General features: G+C 42.7%; 1 protein-coding gene across 1 annotated transcript in view; it reads left to right on the plus strand.

Moving 5' to 3' along the window:
• Positions 1–17,591, plus strand: part of COL22A1 (collagen type XXII alpha 1 chain) — a 226,935-nt gene that overhangs the window by 145,141 nt on the left and 64,203 nt on the right. Inside the window, exons 23-28 of the mRNA XM_030505667.1 lie at positions 2,378–2,431; positions 13,923–13,976; positions 14,320–14,373; positions 15,364–15,417; positions 16,836–16,889; positions 17,305–17,340. Of these exons, the coding sequence (XP_030361527.1) occupies positions 2,378–2,431; positions 13,923–13,976; positions 14,320–14,373; positions 15,364–15,417; positions 16,836–16,889; positions 17,305–17,340 (306 nt within the window). The remainder of the gene's footprint in view (positions 1–2,377; positions 2,432–13,922; positions 13,977–14,319; positions 14,374–15,363; positions 15,418–16,835; positions 16,890–17,304; positions 17,341–17,591) is intronic.

Here is a 17,591-nt window from a genome sequence, read left to right on the forward strand (position 1 = left end):
TGTCATATTATTAGACGATGCGACATTTTGCTGAGCTTTGCTCTCAAAGGTATAATTTCTTCCATCAAGAATTCCTGTACTTTATAGGCAGTCTATAATATTATGGAGCAAATCTGTTGTAGTTTGATTTTAGCTAACCTCCGAGTGGCCAAAGTGTCCCTTTCACAATGGGAAATTACACTCTCAGCTTCTCTGTCAATATAATTACATGTTGCTTTAACGGATTTCTCAGTGTTTCGAAGAGCACCAAAGTTTCTCAGGATTATACCCAAGGATAGGTTAAGCTCCTCTCACATTGCTCATTGCTGCTGCAGATTAGTGTGCTCAGCCATCAGTACGGAAACAGGACAATTGTGTATACTTCTCATAGGAGGCAAAATTTGTCCTTCCTCTGCCTCCTCAGCTTTTGAGATGGGTTTGAAGAGAAGGTGGTGCTGCTACAAACTTCCTCAGGTTCCCCAAGTAATATTTTACAGGTAGGACCAATTTTCCCAAATGCAGGGGTTCAGCAAATTGCAAACAGATAAAGCCCTTAAGCTGTAAAGCTGCCAACGCCACCCCCTTGTGTGGGCCCTGTGGACCTCCAAAATAAGGTCTACATGTACAGCTGGAATCATTTCACTTGGAAGGTTATAAGGCTCATTCCCATTTTGTTGGCATGAACAATAATGTAAAGCTAATTCCGTTTTGCTCCTTCAAAGAGTTATCAAAAGTGTTTATATCAGGTTCCTGCCTCTAACGCAGTCTCTGAATGAGAGTCTAAGGAGATGCATAAACATCGCAAAGGGAGGTACAAGGTGGGTGCTAGTCATGCCCAGTGACCAGCAAGGTTGGTGGGATGTGAAGGAACCAGTTACTCTATGATGTAGCTGTGGAACCAGCCACCTTTAATATGTAGCTCTCACACTGGTAGGAAGCTGGAGGTGGTATGCAGGCATACTTATCTCCCACGTCTGGCCACACACACTACATCCCGTATGCTCTATTCATAAGCTTATTTATTTATTTAAATGAGTATTTTAACAGTGTCCTTTGCATGGTCACCTTGCAGTTGGCAAAATCAGCATCTATAGCTAGAAAACATGTTGAATCATGAGGTGATATGAGTCCTTCAGGTTAAAAATGGGCTCTTTTTGGCTTTGACAATCAGAGAAGTGATGGATGTTGAAAATGTAGGAGCAGCACTCGTGAATAGTGCATTTACTTGAATATATAGCGTGGATTTTGATTGGTGTTAGGGTCCTGGAAATGACTGCAAACTCCAAGGAACTCATAATTGCTCTTAATCTTCTTCTTAAATTCTGTATACGATAGCTGCCTTTATTTTTTTGTTATGTCAAAAATACTGAAAAGTTCGGATGCTGACACACCAGCTAATGAATCCCAGTCAAAACTGAGGAAAATATGATGTTTTGTTTGTGATGTTTTCATTCAAGTCAGCAGGAAGCTGTCATTTATAGGCTTTGTTTCTGGACATATTTCAAGAAAGAAAAATCAAGGAAAGATTATATATATGTCTCTTACTCATCTGTATGTACAATCATATCACCAGTGACAATGAAACTTGCTTAATTATAATATCCTTGTAAAAAGAAAATCAGTTTGGATGAGAATTAGACATGAGGGAGAAAAAAAATCTCTTCTCTGTCTCTTAGATGATTACATGAGTCCTCTTGTACCTTCCTAGTATATTATTAACAACCTCAGATGTATTAATGATTCAGTGTCTATTACACATCTATGACTTGCCCAAAGTAATACAGCAAGTCAGCTGTTGAGAAGCAAATACAGCCTCTGCCTCAACTCCAGCACTTCATGCTTCCTTACTCCATCGTTTCTTCTTTTTCTCATGTAGGACTTTTTCCCTGTGAACTATTTGGGGTCAAACTCATGGGGAACACAGGTTCCTCAGCACCCATATAGGTGAACTAACCTCAAGGGTTTACTCCAGGCTTATCCTTCCTTTGCACTAGTGAAGCTCTCTGGTTCCTCTGGAGGAATCTTCTTTTGCTTGCAGAGGAGTCAGTGAGCTCTGTCCCTTGGTGGTAATACCAGCCCGAGTTAGAAATGCCTCATGGATTCCTGTTTCCTGGCTTAGAGATTGTGAATCTTTTACATTCATCCATACACCAGAGTTCTTCATTATTTTACTTTTTAATGCATGAAACAGAGCTATTGTCACAGTCTGGGAGATACAGACCCATCAAAGACAACTGGAGTTTCACATCCAAATGGTATCTGCTGCCTTCGCTTCTAGCTTCTGTGTTTTGTGTACCCACATTGTGATGTTTTACTAGTTTTGGAGTGAAAGACTTTGGAAAGTCAGTAGCAATCTTTGCTACAGTTTCTAATGTTTCCTTCTCTGTTGAACATGCAGGGTAAAAAGGGAGAACCAGGATTCCCAGGAATCAATGGTCTGATCGGCCCTCAGGTAAGTGATGATTTCTTCATTTTGATATAACATGTGGGAAAACATATTTTGTGGCAAGGTGACTTAGAAACACAATGCAACGTGCCACAACCTCTTTCTCTTCTCATCTGTCTCTGTCTCTGAAGTTGGTATTTCTCCTTTAAGAGCCAAACTAATTTATCCTGTTGCAATTGAGAGAAGTCTGCCTCTCTGGCAGCAATCACTTTTACCTTCCACAGTTTTTCAGCATCTTTGAACAGGGACATAAAGAGGTATTTAGTGTGTAATTTCCCCATTGCTTGTGCATGAAGCAGTATCATTCTGGAGGGAAAACAACGATTTGTGTTTTGTAATATTTAGGGCAGTGTCTCAGCTAATTGTCGGCTGTGTGAATTGGCAATTGCAGCGATACCTCCTGTGCTGCAGTCTTGAGGGAAGAAGCAGTTTAAAAGGTATTTGCTATTCAGAAAGCACACTTCTTTGAGCACAAGACTGGTTTTGTGGCTTTGTTACTCACATTGTCACTTGTTACAGAAGGATAGATGTTGGCTTATTGAGGAAGGTAAAGACAGAGGCTTAAAACTGAATGTTTATTCTCCCCTTGAGGAAGGATGTCTTAACTTAATGAGCCCATAGCTGCTATTTCTTAAAAGCCTTTTGGCAAGTTAGTGCTCCAAATTGCACCATCTGTAACATCATAAGGGCAAAATAGTGCTGTGTATACTAAGGATTTGGCTCCACCTTGGATGAACTGATTCTGCCCTGTATTATAAGAACACTGACGTTTGCCTCTGGCTTGCTTGCTTGCTAACTTTGTAGCTGACCTGAGGCACTTTGTAGGGTCATGCCTCCAATAAGAAAAGTATCTGCAGGGATGATCCTCAAGCAGGAAAGATGTAACCTCACTTTAAGATGACCACTCAGGATAAATCTGAGCACTTCATTCATTCTCTTTCAATAATAAATTAACAAACTGGGTCTTTGGCTTTGGGGTTTTATTTCAATAATTGAGAAGTTTGGGTCGGGATTGAAAAGCCCCCATTACTACAACTGCTGGTGATGTGTGGCAGCAGACAGCACACTGCTAGGCAGCTGATGCTGCCTTTTTCATGTATTTCTTCTGGCAAGCTCTGCCCTTGTAACCAGGAAACCTGATCTAGAAATGGCTCTATGGCAGATGTTTCCTAATGAGCTGTTCACATGTCTGAGGAGGATGTCAGAGAGGCAATCCAAAGGCTTGTGACCCTGTGAGGGTGAGGGCCCTTGTGTCCAGCTGAGAATCTCATCCTGCTAACACCACTTGATACTGGTTTACATATTTGTAAGACTTCTTCCTTTGGTACAGTCTCTGCTTTGCAAGTATTTCAGCAGCAGCCTTCGAGAGGAACGAAGAAAGACGGTACTTCTAATGGCTTTAAAATATTAGCAGCCTTCCAGTATCTGAAGGGGGCTACAAGGGTACTGGAGAGGGACTCTTCATCAGGGACTGTAGCGATAGGACAAGGGGTGATGGGTTTAAACTGAAACAGGGGAAGTTCAGGTTAGATATAAGGAAGAAGTTCTTTACAGTGAGGGTGGTGAGGCTCTGGCACAGGTTGCTCAGGGAAGTCGTGAATGCTCCATCACTGGCAGCGTTCAAGGCCAGGTTGGACAGAGCCTTGGGTGACATGGTCTAATGTGAGGTGTCTCTGCCCATGGCAGGGGGTTGGAACTAGATGATCTTGGGATCCTTTCCAACCCAAACCATTCTATGATTATTTTATTTCCCATTGAATAACATTAAAAGGTCCATCGCCCCCACAAAGTCTTCTGAACCACTGGGACAGGATTTTCCTTGTTTTTGAGGGAAGATTTTTCTCTATCCATTATTTCTAAGATATCTGACACTGTCCATCCAAACAATGTCACTCTTGCTCAGCTCAAGCTCCCTGAAACTTAAAAAAAAAAAGTGTTAGTGATTTTATAAATGTACCTGAGAAAACTGCTGACACAGCATTAAGTATTTTTCCTTTCCAGTCAGGCTAAATAAAGTTAGTAAATTTTATGTTAATTAAAACTGCATATAATGCAGTGCCATTGAAGGATACTTAAATTGGCTGTTCCTCCAAGCTAACTGTAGGAATGGGAAAATATTGTTCTTATTCCTGCAGTGGCTCTCAGTTCTGGATATATTACTGCAGATCTCCATATTTCTGTGTGGAGAATGTGCTTACAATCAGCTTGCAACAAAACTACTTTTCAGCTTAACAGCACTTTTTGTGATATTAGATGTTTTTTAGGCACTATATCAGACTATGTCCCAAAAATATTCAAGAAGTGGTTTCCTTATGTTGTAGTTACATGGATATTCATCCAAGTCATGTACAGAAGTCTCTGTCATCTGCTTCGGTGCTGTCTCCGTGGTGTTGAGGACCAACTGATTTGATCATTTTTGGTCATACATACACTAGATTAGGACACCAGAAAACCTCCCTTTCTTTTGCTATTTCAAATTTAAATATACTTTTGTTTTCTTACTTGATTCCACACATTGATAGTTGGATGGGCAAAAGGAAGGAGTGGATATAGAATCATAGAATGGTTTGGGTTGGAAAGCACCTTAAGATAATCCAGTTCCAACCCCCTGCCATGGACAGGGACATCTCCCCGCTAGACCATGTCACCCAAGGCTCTGTCCAACCTGGCCTTGAACACTGCCAGGGATGGAGCATTTACCACTTCTCTGGGCAACCTGTTCCAGTGCCTCAGCACCCTCACAGTAAAGAACTTCTTCCTTATATCCAACCTGAATCTCCCATGTAAGTTTGAACCCAACACCCTGTAGGAGGTATCTTCTCAGTTCCCCCAGCTAGCCTGGGGAATACTTCATGACAATAGAGTAACCCTAGTTTTGTCTCTCTTCTTGCACATACCATCTCAAACTAAATTTTAATCCAAAAATATCTTCCCCCCCCCTGCCCTTCTAAATCAACTCTGGTGGTGAACCAGTCCACATACTTCTTTTCTTCATGTTGTTCAGGCAACACCGTCAAAAATGAAGACTTATTTTCCAGTGACCTTTAGAAATGGTGCATCTTGCAACATCATTAAGCCATGGAGTAGACTCTTTGGGTCTTATTTCCCCTCTGGATATGAATGATTCTCCTACAGCAAGGGCACAGACATCTGAACTCATAATGTGTTTATGGTGTTATTATTTCTTTGTCCTATTTCAGTTTCTAGGAGCCTTAATCATGGGCCAAGCTTCTATTGCAGTCGGCTGTTCAAATGCAGACTGAAAAATGAGCATTTCTGTTAAGCTCTTTCAGTTGTAATGGATGAGTACCAAGCACAGAAAACAACGAGGCTATGCATTTCTTCATGGTCACCCAAGATCTTGGTATAGCTTGTCTATCCCATCATCTGTTGGTATGAAAAGTTGAGAGAAGGAGCTGAAGGCAGTTGATGGAGGTACCTTTACAAGTACTTTTCTAGGCATGAAGGGGTATCCTGAGGAGGATTGAGATCTGCAGTTATGCAGCATATGCTGAGTGAGCCATGAAGGCTGTGTTCACAGGCTCAGCAGTGGGGAGCTGATGCCTCAGTGCTAGCTGGGGGCTCAGACACTCTGAGCTGTATCACTGAATGACGAGGGCTGGGATCCAGCTCCAAAACCAAGCAAATGTTGGATTAAGGATGGGGATGGGATGCAGGTGTCTGAGCTCCTGTTGAGGAAGATCCAGTTAATATCATCAGTGGAACCAGAAGCTCTTCTAAAGCAGGTACCTACAAATGGTCCACTGAGCCACTGTCTAGATTCCCCAAGCTGAGCAGGTACATGCTGTGAGATAGTTACCTGTGAGACAGCAAAACAAGTCGAAACTCTGAAATTTAAACAAAAATGTCATATCTCACACTTCCAATATCTCTGGGCTGTTACTGATGTTTGCCTTATGCTAGCTAACCTGGTTGTATAACTTAAGACCTGCGAGGAACACCCAGTACAAGCTGTACCTTTAATAGTCATGGCTGGCAGGGATTTAATTAGTATAGACTTGTCTGTAGGGTGTGAGCTCAAACCCAGCTTTTCCTAAGTAATTCAGGAAATAAATTATATCCTCTGAAATGCATGCTGTTCTTAACAACCTTTTTGTAATGCAAGTTAATACTGCAAAATGTAAGACAAGGATACAGGCTCCAGCTGCAAAGCTTAGATTGAATTCAAACTATGCCAGTGCTGCTTGAAATTGGAAGATATTGCTCAGAGCTATTTTTAATAAGATCTATGCCTTTAACAAAAATAAAAGCTTCACCTGTGCAGATCACTAATAGCACTGAAAAAGAAGACCATAAGGGAGGGGGTTTTGTTGTTTTTCTCATATTCTGCACTGGCTCAGTAAACCAACTGAAAATGAACACACAGGAAAAGAAATCTTCCTCTGTAGACAAAAGAGACCGTGTCCATATCTTATGCTAAGTGATGAAGTTAAACAAGAACTGCCTTTCACTGGGAGTAAGAAATTCTCCTGGAGAGGCTGCTAAGAACAAAGTCAACTTTATTCAGTACTTTTACAGAGCTGGAAAGACAGTTCAGAGAATTTTTGTTGAAAAATCTCTGTTTTTTCAATAATGTTGCTCCAATTACGATGCCACCTGGTGAAATAACTGGAGACCTCATCTGCGTATGAATTATGGCACTATAACTGAAGGTGACTATAGAACATGCTTCACAGGTAAATGCCTTGATCTGTTGTCTCTTTAAGGCTTTTGGTTTTCAGTGTCATCAGCAACAGCCTTTTTCTATATCCTCTTATCTTTGTCTTGGTTTGTAAGGCAGGATTTAAGCAAAGAGAGCAATACGGTGCTCTAATACAGCATTACTGAAGATAATTCACAGTAGTTGTGCTGATGGATACTGTAGTGCCTGGGGTGAGAAATGAAGAGCAGATTTGAGGAGCTGATCCTAGAACCCTCTCAGATGCAGCAGAGTGGAAATGGACAGTTGATGTGGCAAAGGACATAGTGAGACATGTGGACTGTTCCCCAAAACTGCTGCAATGGCCTCATTTCTGATGGGGGAGAAGTGGAAATAAAGGGGAGACAACTCAAAGCCAATAGAAAGGGTCTGTGAGGACCTTCTGAGAGGTGAAGTTGCAGGGAATAATTGGATTTGAAGTGAAGACAAGCACAGACACCAGAGGGAAAAGGTTGTCAGTGCCGTGGTTATGCATTTTGCTATCACTGGCAGCAGACAAGATGCTCCTGTATGTCCCGGAGGCTCTTGTTCATAAAGCTGGCACACTGCCTAAGAAGCCCAGACCACAGCCTTCTTTGACATGGGTTAAGCGCTTATCTAAGGCTTTCTCATAGTGTAAGAGTATCCCGCCAGCGGCATGGAATAATATACAGAAAATATGTCTGTGTGAGCTTTGCCTCCAGAGACATATATCTGGAAAAGCCATCAGACTTCAGTTTCCATCATGGAATGGCATTTGTTCACCTCCCTCTAAAACACAGCCACCCCTTTTTCCATGGAAAAGAGATTTAGGCCAAGCAGCCTACTGATGTAGTCACAGAAAAAGGTTTTTGTTCCTTTTCAAAGCTTCCTTAGGGAGTGCAGAACTTAAATCTTAATATCTCTGCCTTTCCCAGCCTGTCTTTCAACACGGTACAACACTGGAAGAGGAGGACATCCTTCAGTGGATCCTGGAGGACAGGCACAGCTGTTCCTCAGAAATGGAGTGTCTGATTTCTTTCCTGAGAACTGTCCCTGCATGTCCAAGGAATGGAGCTTGATGAAACACAAACCTGAGAAAAATCCACACACATCCTCCTCAATGTTCTTAAAGGTCATAGAATCATAGATTCTGTGGTTGGAAGACACCTTCAAAGCTCATCTAGTCCAATCCCTTTGCAATGAGCAGGGACATCTCCATCTAGATCAGGTTGACCTGGCCTTGAATGTCTCCAGGGATAGCGCATCCACCACCTCTCTAGGCTAGATGTCTCAACCATGACACACATACCTCTAAATGCTATTGAATTACAATGATTATTTGAAACCTTTTGTTTTCAAAGCAACAGTTTGAAAACGCTTCAATTTAACATTTTGGTAAAAGGTCTATGTTTTTCATTTGTTTTCCAAAGCATTTGAATAGTCCTGCTTTAAAGTTTTCATATATCAGTTTTTGCTTTGGCATGTAGGAACCATGCTATGATTCTATAAACCACACATCAGTTTCTTTACCAGCCAGATCAGAGTTTTAAAGGGACAACACTGGGACTGGATTTGGGACAGGGACTCTCATCTGTGTAATTCATCAAATGATCTCTGGAAAAGGTGACTGTTTACATCAGGTACTTTAATCTGGATTCAGTTTAAAAAAGGAAGCAAAGAAAACAGATGGCATGAGATTTTGGGGTTAAGCATTACAAACTGTCCTGCTCCTGCCGCTTTATGTTTGGTTGGGGTTTGGGTTATTTTAATAACAAATAAATGCTGTCAGTTTAGTCCTTGCTAAAGATTTCGAAAGAATAGTCCTTGCTCTGAAGTATATTCAGAAGTCAGGGGAAGGGCTACAATAACAGAAATGTATATACAAATAAAACTGATTTGCTCTGGCCAGTAGCAAAAGGGAGGTCCCTACAAAGGACATGTACGATGCATTTCTGCAACTCTTATGTGATTGTGCTATTTTATTATTCTGTGTCTGTGCATCTCCCAGGGATGCTGGTGGCCAGTACATAGAACTGTTCTATGTCCATCTCAGAGAGGCTTTTATCAGAAGAACTTTCCTTTAGTGGCTGTAACATTTGTTGGTGCCACATATGGTGAAGCTACCTGAGTAAAACAGTCTTGGGCATGATGTCCTGGGTGATTTTTTCATGGAAAGCAATAAAACATGATAACTTCTGGCAATTTAGGTTAAGGACCAGTGTGCTTCCATGTCAAGATCTGTGGTTGCATAAGGTTTTTGTGGTCCAGAATGTAGAAAACTTAAGAGAAGAATGAGAAATTGGATAGTGAGAATATCAAGAGTTAACAGGAGAAACAGTTGGGATGAGGAGGATGTAGCACCTCACATTTTAGGGACTGTGCTGGTTGCTGAAAGACTTTGTTTTTAGGTCAGATTGACCCCTGTCTGTACTGTGTGAGGTAACTTGGGGATGCTTGGGCTCATTCAGGGTCCTGAGGCTGGGTCCTGGATGGGGTTTTTCCCCCCTTGATAGGAACTGTCTGCAAGGCCTCTCAGTAACACCATGTAGAGAGCCAAGCAGAACCTCCATGTCCCTGGTGTCTGAGGTCACTCAGTTGTGTCTACAGTGTGGTGTTTTCTCTTGTGCAGGGCTAATTCTGATCGTTGATGATCTCTGAATGGCAAAGCTTTTTCTTAGTGATGGTTGGTCTCGACCAGGTGTCTGCTGCAATAGCAGCTGAACCAATGTCCCCAGAAGGTAATTCAGGGCTCCACAAGAGCAGCATTAGTGCATCCCAAGGGGATTTTTCACTTGTGCTCACATTTGAGGCACTTTACAAATGTTAAAGTTGGTGGGATGAATCCGTGTGTGTTCTGAGCTGCAAGGAAAACGGTTCATGGGAGGCAAGTGCGTCTGCAGGTCCTTTTTTGGTCGCTTTGCCCCATCTATTGGTGAGAGGCTGTCTTCTTTTTTGGCTGAATTTTACAAGTGTATTCTAAAAAGACTGCTTATCTGCTACCTTCTCTGTCAAACCATGCCACAAATATCTCCTTGTCATCACTTTTTTACATTGTTTTCTTCTTTTGAGCTACATTTTTCCTTAAATATGAAATGCTAATATTGACTCATGACTCGTAATACGTTAATCACAAAAGCTGTGCTTTGTGATATTGAATGGTGAAATTTCGACTGGCCATTTTCTATTTAGTATCAGTTGCTCAGTTTCAATTCTTTATATAGGACTGGGAGGAGAGTGGGGGGTGTTGCTGGTTTTTTAAGTACAAACACACCAGAACTCTCCTAAACTATGCTGAAAGCTGAAAATGAATGAAATCATCCTGTTAGAAAGACAGAAGAGACAGACAGTGTAAAATTCCATTTCAGTCATGCATATCCATTTCTCACATCCATCCTCATATTGTTTGCTTAGGTCCTGATCCAAAAACCACACGAACACATGCTCCATTCTGAGCACAGGAGAATTCCTATCTTGTCTGCAGCGGAAGCTGGAAGTAACAAACACCTCTGCATCTCAGGCAACCTGTTAAGATTTGTCGAGTATGGAAACAAATTTCTCATCTAGGAAGCCAGATTCAACGATTTGCTCAATACACAAAAATAAACCCCTCTGAAAATCAAATGGGTATTGAGAGAATGTTTTCCCTAAGAGAACAGCTGTTGAAGGGACATGAGTAATGAATACCTTTAAGATATTTCCAACTGAATGTGCTCATTGAAGCATGAGTTTGTGAGGATATTTTACTATCAACAAAGTTAGAGTAGAGCACTAAAACGGTGGTGCATTTGTTTTGAAACACTTGATTCAGTACATTGTTTCGTCAGGGACTGTAGTGATAGGACAAAGGGTGATGGGTTCAGACTGAAACAGGGGAAGTTCAGGCTAGATAAAAGGAAGAAGTTGTTTACTGTGAAGGTGGTGAGGCACTGAAACAGGCTGCCCAGAGAAGTGGTAAATGCTCCATCTCTGGTGTCCTGGGTTCAGCTATAGCAGTCATTTTTCTCCTTCTTAGTAGCTGGTGCAGTGCTGTGTTTTTTAAATTTCAGCCTGGGAACAATGCTGATAACACCGATGCTGTTAGTTGTTGCTAAGTAATGTTTACTCTGACCAAGGATTTTCTCAGTCTCATGCTTTGCCAGGGAGAAGGGGAAGCTGGGAGGAAGCAGAGACAGGACATCTGACCCAAACTAGCCACAGGGGTACTCCATACCATGGCACGTCATGCCCAGTATATAAACCGGGGGGAGTTACCCGGAAGGCCCAGATCACTGCTTGGGTTGGGCTGGGTATTGGTCAGTGAGTGGTGAGAAATTGTATCCTCTCCCCTTGTTATTTCCCTTATCATTATTATCATTGGTGGTAGCAGTAGTGGTTTTGCGTTATACCTTAGTTACTGGACTGCTCTTATCTCAACCTGTGGGAGTTACTTTCTTCCGATTCTCCTCCCCATCCCTCCGGGAGCGGGGGGAGGAAGAATGGGGTGGAGTGAGCGAGCGGCTGCGTGGTTCCGAGTTACCGGCTGGGCTCAAACCATGACAGTTCTTTGAAAGACGAGATCGGGTGTTTTCAGGGTGGTGTGGCCATAGGCTGTTGGGATTTGAGTAGCTGCTGTGCTTGTCGCTGGGGTTGATGTAGCTGCTATACTTGGAGTTGGAGTAGCTGTGTTGTCTGTTGCTTTGCCATCAGATCCAGAGACATTTTTTTCCCTTTGAAGGTGCTGGATAGTGTTGAGCAGGGCTCTGTAGGCGTAGGCCAAGCCCCAGCACGTTGCAGAGAGTTGTCCCTCTCTGGTATAACCAGGACGACAGCACACCTCGTTTAAGTGTTTTACTAGTTTTTCCAGACGTTGCACTTTTCAGTGGCGAAGTTCCAAAGCACTGGAGGGGCCCACTGGCCTAGATACTTGCCCATACTATCCCACACACCCTGCCACTCATGACTGTCCAGCCTCAGGGAAAATCTCTTGGTGGTCCTCCTGCATCATCGTCTAACCCTAGACCAGATTTGAACCCGATACTGCTTAACTTTTGAGATCAGATGAAACAGGGTGTTCCCAGGGCAAGATGGCCTTGGGTAAAACACACTCCGTATGTTTGCCAACATGCTGATCCCCAGCACAATCAGCAGGCAGGTCTCAAGGGTATTCAAAGGCCATCCAAAACCTTCAGAACTCTCAAATGCTGTTGTAAATAGGCTGGTGGGAGAGCGGGGAGTGTAAAGGAATGCCTCCTTTGTAGGTTGACCCCCCCGAGGAGAAAAAAAAAGATATGCAATTGCTAAAAAATTTCATTATATACTTCCCAAAGTATAGAGGTGATGGCCACACCGGGAGTGCAAGCCAGACCAGTTTCATGATCAATGAGTCCATTGTATTACAAGTCATTACCATGAAGTACAGTGAAACAATAATCTTAGCCCCCAGGCTAAGGTTAATAACCTTAGGCTCCCCAGCCGATAAACACTAAAACAGCAAATACTGGCTGTAACTAAGGTATGGCATACTGAAAATCTGAGATCAAGCGCAACAACTCTGAGAGCCAATAAATCACCATTGTGACGAGTAGTAACAATGAATGCTTATCACAAATATGATTAGACACACTCTGGTCAGATCTGTCGCTATCTCAACCCTTTGTGCCCCACGTTGGGCACCACAAAGAACTGTCATGGTTTGAGCCCAGCCGGTAACTCGGAACCACGCAGCCGCTTGCTCACTCTCCCCCCTTCTTCCTCCCCCTACTCCCCGAGGGATGGGGAGGAGAATCGGTAGAACGTAACTCCCACAGGTTGAGATAAGAGCAGTCCCGCAACTAAGGTATAACGCAAAACCACTACTGCTACCACCAATAATAATAATGATAAGGGAAATAACAAGGGGAGAGGATACAATTGCTCACCATCCACCAACCGATACCCAGCCCAAGCCCACCAGTGATCTGGGCTTTCCGGGTAACTCTCCCCTGTTTATATACTGGGCATGACATGCCATGGTATGGAATACCCCCTTTGGCTAGTTTGGGTCAGATGTCCTGTCTCTGCTTCCTCCCAGCTTCCCCTCCTCCCTGGCAAAGCATGAGACTGAGAAAATCCTTGGTCAGAGTAAACATTACTTAGCAACAACTAACAGCATCGGTGTTATCAGCGTTGTTCCCAGGCTGAAATTTAAAAAACACAGCACTGCACCAGCTACTAAGAAGGAGAAAAATGACTGCTATAGCTGAACCCAGGACACCTGGCAATATTCAAGGCCAGGCTGGACAGACCCTTGGGTGACATGGTCTAGTGTGAGGCATCCCTGCCCATGGCAGGGGGTTGGAACTGGATGATCTTGAGGTCCTTTCCAACCCAAACCATTCTACGATTCTATACTCTTGGATTCATATTGCTCCTGCCCTCACTACAAACCTGTTCCATTCATTAGTTACTTCAGAGATCTTTTTGCAGAGGTAAATTGCTCACTTTGAAGCAACATTAATCAAGATGAAATTAGGCAGGATGCTACAAGAGATCCCACTGGACAAGTTTTGTGTTCTACGTTACCATTTATGGCCTTCAACTCCTCCATCTCTTGTACTGGAGTGGAGGATGGAGCTCACCTTCAACAGCAGTACTTAGTGGCTTAAGCAGGAGGTACCATTCTCCTCATGAGCAGGATTCCCTTGAAGCTCAGTTTGGCATCTTACATTCTTATTTATTAGAAGTTAATTAAATAAAACTCAGTGCTTTTGCCCATTTTGAACAGTGCACAGGGAAGGACCTAAGCTTTCAGCTGCTGTCACAGAGATTGATAAACTGGTTTTGCTTCGTCTCTTACAGGGACCTCTGGGGCCCCCAGGCATTGCTGGACCTCCTGGACCACCTGGAGCACCAGTAAGAAAACAAGCTTGGGTTTTGGTTTATATCAAGGAGAAGAAAAAACAGCCTTGGAGGATTTTAGGCCATGGGTTTGAGTGGGAACTGAGTCAGGACCTGCGGCAATGTGTCTTTTATATTTTCTCACTGAGAAGCCACAGCTGGTCCTAGAGGACAGCTTCTCTGTGCATTGGAACCATGTAGGTGTTCCCTGGGGATAAATCATTGTCTACAGGCCTCCCCACAGCAGAGACCTGACTGCTGTGGAAGGGAAAATTGCATTTAAATTAAAAGTTAGGCTGCTGCAAAGGACAGAAATAATGGTTTTTTTTATTTTTTTTCTTCCAATTCCTTTTTCCAGGGGCTGCCAGGAGAGATTGGAGTTTCTGGTAAAACTGGACCACCAGGACCACCTGTAAGTGTTAAGGAACTGCTTCCCTTGCCCCCGTTGCTCTCCTTGACTTCAGATACTGCAGTTCTCAAGTCTTTATTTCATTTCCTGAAGCTTCCCTGCAGGCAAGGTTTTAATGTGGGCTTGAACACTGCCACCTTTATTGCAGGCATTGGCCTCTGATGCCTTTTGTGAATAAGATTATTGGAGCTCCGCTATTCCTACACACTGAAGACCATCGTGTTTACTTTATACAATACCTTTCTAAAGTCATTTTGCATTTGGCAAGATGTTGTTCTTCCAAACCTGGAGTTCTCTGAATCAGGCCAAAGAGCTCCCAAAATCTCAGATTTAGCATAGAAATGTCTGTTGGCTGTTAAGCCAAGAAAGATGAATTATTAAATAGTTAGTATTAAGAAGTGCTAAGACAGCCTGCGGTATGTGGGGATTGACTGACACTTGGAAAGGGGATTGGGATGTTTCTCACCATTTTAAATGCATTACAGGAAGTAATTGTAATTCTTATCTTGCTGAATGAGCCTATCACTATGTGTTGTATAATTCAATTTTAGGAGTCTATGTATTGTATAAGAAATTACCAATATTTAAAAGGAGAAATAGACTTTTGAAAATCATTATACTTACAGATAAGAGACTTATAGAGTAAAAGTATATATGTTTACAGGTAAAAATGTAATTTAAAAAGTTATTTAAGAATCCATAGTGCGCAAAAAGCAAGCTCTTTAGTGTTGTTTGTCTGTAACAACACTGACATCCAGTGGTCATTCATCAAAACTGGGATACTGGAAAACAGGCTGAGTAGATCATGCACATTGTGAGAACTTTTGTATGATTTGAGTCAGAGTAGGGAAAAAGTCAAAGCAAACTGCATGAGGTGATTCTTCTTAAACTTAGGTGAGTGGCAAGAGGGGTGGACTGAGCATGCTTATGCTGATCTTGCTGTTCATGATTTAAAGAACAGGCACTTACAGCTTATGATTTTCTCTTGTTTAGGGATTGCCTGGCAAGGATGGATTCAATGGGCTTCCTGGGCTTCCAGGTCAAAAGGCAAGTGACACTGAGTACACTGGTATTAAGCTACTTATCTGGGCAGATTATCTGAGCAAGCTAGCAAGTCTAAGTGGGAAGGGGGACACATCTCTAGAACCAAACACCCCTTCACCAAGCACCCCTTCCACATCACTGAGCCACTGGTGAAGCTCCTGGTATGATTGTGTACGGAGTCATTAAGAAGATGGATCTGGTTGTAAATACAGTAAGGATGACAGATCCTCTTCCAGTCTTCAATTACTGCATCTTGTTTGGCAAACACAGCTGACCATTGCAAACAGAAACTTCTACTGTCATTCAGGAAAGCCAATGACGCTGGCAAGTCAAGGTATGTGTCCAAGGCACAAAGAAGAACAAAGAAGTGTGGCAGGCTTCAAAGATGTTCCTTTCTTTCCTCCCTGAAGGGCTGGAAAGAAGAGTTGCCATCCCCCTAAGGCTTTTGTAGGTCTGAGAGACACACAGTTCTTCATTACTTCCTACTTTTTATCCCCCATTTGAAAGCTTCTGCAAATGACAGATTGGGAATAATTGTCTCCTCTGCTGTATCTGCAGTGGGAGAAGGGAGATAGGAGATTTAGAAGTAGGACATCCTCTGGTTGTCTTGTCATCACTACATAAATAAGTGTCAAAGAAATGTTCCATATTCTGACTATGAAGGCCAAGCTAGGCTTTGGTGATGATGAAGCTATATTGGAATAAGGACAGCAGCTCTTAACCGTCTACTGCATTGGCAGTGGTCTTCATGCCTCTGATACTTGAGCACTACGACCCCTACTTGTTCCAGTGACACACAAAATTTATACTTGCCTCTCTCAATTGAGTGCACTGACTGCTTGAGCCAAGGTCTAGCAGAGTACCCAGCTCCCATTTATTGATGAATAAAGGTGAGAGATTAACAAATTTCTGAGGCTAAATAAACTTTGGGTTTCATCCCAGCCCTGTGTAGTACCTGCTGCACTTCTCCGCTCTGTAGTTCATTCCAGCCTCTGCTTCCCATCCTGACACCACCTGCATTGAAAGATTTGTTTCAAAGAATGTACCTAAAAGACCCAGTGGCCATGGTCCCAATTGCACAATTAGTTATTTTTCTTAACAGAAATAATGTAGACTTAACCCTATATAATTTGAAGAAACTAATTGTAGGGTGTTTTTTCAGGTAAGTCACTATGGACACCTTTCATGTAACAGTGATCGACTTTGTGTTATTCCAGAAATTTCTGGTAGGGTGACTGGTGCTGGAGATGTGATAACAGTGCTAGAATGGAAAAACATTTCAGGAACCATATTCTCACATGGCTCTGTTTACATCCTCAGGCTAATACTGAAGGTCTGAGCCAAAACATTCCTTGCTGTTGCCTGCAAACATGCTGTGCTACCAGAGGAGTTTGTATATTAACTTCTTGTGTTCCCTGCAGGGAGAACAAGGGGAAAAGGGTGAGGAAGGCTTTCCTGGAAAAGCTGGTCCTAAGGTAAGGAATTTTATTTCAAGTTTATTCAAGATTCAATGTAGCCATTGAGTTAATCAAGGTGTGATTTTGGAAGGCCTTATACTGAAGGAAGGACAGTAAGATTCCTCTAAAATTGGAGGTGTAAGTGGATGAGCAGATATAGCTCACTGTCTTTCAGAGTTCATGGTGTTCCAAAATACCAATCCCCTTTTGATGCTCCTCTTTCAAGTCTACATGTACAGGGAGATCTGACCTGGCCCTTGTGTTGGCTCCCTGCAGTCTGGGTTTCCTAGCCATCAAGAAGGCAATTTCAGTGCCTTGTGGGAAGTAGGTAGAACAAAATGGGCCAGGACAATAGAGGACACACTTTACTAATGAGAAAGTGTTCTTACAAAAGAGTCCTTGCAGTGTTAAACTTTTGCTTATGTTTTTCCAGGGTGAACCAGGGAGCCGTGGCCAACCTGGTGAGCAGGTGAGCAGGAAAAATGACCTTAGCAGCAAGATATCAAGTGACCACATGCAGTAACAAAGCCATTGGCCAGTAACAAGATCTGTATGTGTCATTTGCATTTGATGGCTTGAGCCCAGCCACGAAGGTTCAGACCCCCAACCAAAGCACTGCCACTTGGTCTGCACCATCTCCACACACAGTGCAGTTTTGACTTCTAATACCACCTTCCAAAACACTTGTTTCTCTCTTCACTGCGTGGTGTTCTCCACACA

This window comes from Strigops habroptila, chromosome 1, assembly GCF_004027225.2.
Source record: "Strigops habroptila isolate Jane chromosome 1, bStrHab1.2.pri, whole genome shotgun sequence".
NCBI lineage: Eukaryota > Metazoa > Chordata > Aves > Psittaciformes > Psittacidae > Strigops > Strigops habroptila.